Source organism: Volvox carteri (genome assembly GCF_000143455.1).
Source record: "Volvox carteri f. nagariensis unplaced genomic scaffold VOLCAscaffold_59, whole genome shotgun sequence".
Lineage (NCBI taxonomy): Eukaryota > Viridiplantae > Chlorophyta > Chlorophyceae > Chlamydomonadales > Volvocaceae > Volvox > Volvox carteri.
Window position 1 is genome coordinate 722,633 of NW_003307602.1, and position 2,289 is coordinate 724,921.

The 2,289-nt window shown below is 58.7% G+C and overlaps 1 protein-coding gene across 1 annotated transcript in view; it reads right to left on the bottom strand.

The window, feature by feature from the left end:
• VOLCADRAFT_97300 (uncharacterized protein) overlaps positions 1-1,498 on the bottom strand; it is a gene marked incomplete at both ends in the record, with an annotated part of 3,843 nt that extends 2,345 nt beyond the window's left edge. Inside the window, one exon of the mRNA XM_002956289.1 lies at positions 22-1,498. Within this exon, the coding sequence (XP_002956335.1) occupies positions 22-1,498 (1,477 nt within the window). The remainder of the gene's footprint in view (positions 1-21) is intronic.
• Positions 1,499-2,289: the final 791 nt, after the last annotated feature.

The window sequence follows — 2,289 nt, forward strand, 5'->3', positions numbered from 1 at the left end:
GAAAAGGCAAAGGCTGCTCACTAAAAACACGCATTGGCTCCCGACCCACACCCACCTTGTCAGCATCGAAGTTCGAGCAGTGCGTCACACCAATCTGCTGTGACGCATGACCGTCCAAAAGCACCTGCTGTATCGATGCGTTGGGCAAGAAGTAACGGCGCCGTCCTAGCTGTGTGTAGCCAGAAACGTAGCCCTTATGGGACAGCAGGTTTAGCTTAAAGCAGGCATCGAAATGTACCGAGTGCAAGCTCGTGGGGCCAGGCCCTGCGGCTTCGGGGCTGCAGGTGTCCCGAAGCAGCCAGTCAGTCGACGCGAGCACTGCCGCCCCTAGCACTTCAGCGCCCGTGGACACCGCTGCCGCCATGGTTTCTGGGGCTGCTGCGCCGGCTGACGGGACTGGGGGGACGGGATTGCCCTCAGTGGCGGCAGGGCTGCCTGCTGCCGCCACCTCTGTGCGCTCCAGTCCAGGATCCGGCCCCTCCACTGCTGCTGCTTCTCCCACGACCCCCGGCGATGCGGCACCTGTAACAGGGGCTGGGGCGGCTGCGGCCGCACCATTCACTGCACTGCTGCACCTGAGAGTGTCCCCACAACAAGGGCACCCATTCAGAGCTCCACGGGGCCAGGTGCTAAGTGTGCCCTCCGGGTAGTCATCCACGACGCCCTGGCAGTCCATGTACAGGAGGAGTGCTTGCCGAAGGCGTTTACGAAGTGTGGTTGCCGAAACAGAAACTGGACGGCGGATGCCATTTTGCTCCCAGGTGTCAAGGAGTGCAGAGCAGAACGCGTCCGCACTCAGGTGCCTGCTCCTGAATGACACAAGGTCGAACAGCTGCAGGAGCGACTGGTGCCACCAGAGAACATGCTGGCCGTCTCGCTGGAGGTGGAGGTCCCACCCAGCCTTAGCGTCGGGTAGGCAGTTGAACTCTGTGGGACGCATGTTATGAAACGCCCGACAGGGTGTGCACCAGCACACAGGGACATCTACGCATATGGGTTGCTCCCAAGTAATGATGGTCACAGGGCAGGTCCGTCCCCCTTCGGGGGAGCGCACGGCGCACCGGGGGCACGCCTCAGGTCTGCTTCCCGCCAGGCTGCGAAGTACGCCAGCGCTGCTGTTCAGAAAGCAAGTCCGGCTCTCCGCGGCTGCTGCAAAGTCACGCACGTACGCTTCCCGCACATCTTGTGCTAACGTGGACTCTGGTCCGGGCTCTGGTTCTGGTTCCTCCTCGGCTGCGCTGAAACCGTCAGCATCTTCCGATGCTTCCACGTCGCCAGCGTCTTCACGGTGAATCGGATCAAAATCTTCGAGCTCATAGGTCGCGTCGTTATCAATGTTCACCGGCGCCTCTTGCGCATTGGCACTTGGGACAGCTACGTTTGTCGAAAGGCTCGGGGGCTGGGCATTCCGAAGCTGCTTTGCTCTATCCCGTCGCCTTTTATTCCTCTTTGCATTGGCAATGCTCTTCTTAATGGGGTCCTCGACCTTAAGCTTCATCAGCGAGTGAAGTTGGTAAGGCAAAGCTATTGTTTGTATTCACCTAACCAACAGAGCCAATTTCGCTTACTAACTGTCTACCTCATGCAATGGGAAATTTCGTTTGAAGCATTGGTTTGCTGTAGGGATGGGTAGTACATGCCGTACAAATTGGTATGGTGCTGGGCCGTCGGGAAGGTCGCCGGGATTGCGGGAAATCGATGGCGCTAGGCGGCGCGAGTCACTCCTGGACCTTCCCTAACTGGTCGGGCGCGTCCGGTGAGGGCGCTTCAGCCACGGCGAAATACTCCCCAGGGAAAATCGTTTGGGGAGATTCTCAGGCTCCCCAAGGGGAGAGAGCCCCGGTACAAACGGCCCTCCCCAACGGCAGAGGTCCCCACAGCTTGGGGACGCTGCCATAGCTGTACATTGACGTATGTATGTACAGCGGCAGGCCCGAATGATAGATTCGTTTCACAAATGGTCTGCTGATGTGGTCCCCGAGGGCCCTACGTAGCTACCCCGGGGGATTCTCCCCGGGGGTCTGGGGCGCCCTCGCTGCAGCTGTAACACCTGATACTACCATCCGCATACAACGAGCACTGCGTGCATTCTTCATCGTTCCTTATTACACTTCAGCATATGATCCACAACCGCCACCGAAAGACATGCATGGCTTGCAGTATTAGTGAGCTTTCTTAACTCTGCAGCCTTGGACTCCGACGTCGTGCGTTGCTGCTGGGTCCCCGTTGGTCGTACATTTTTATCACACACTCAGGCACATCAAAAGCGCGCACACCTAGTGTGCTCTG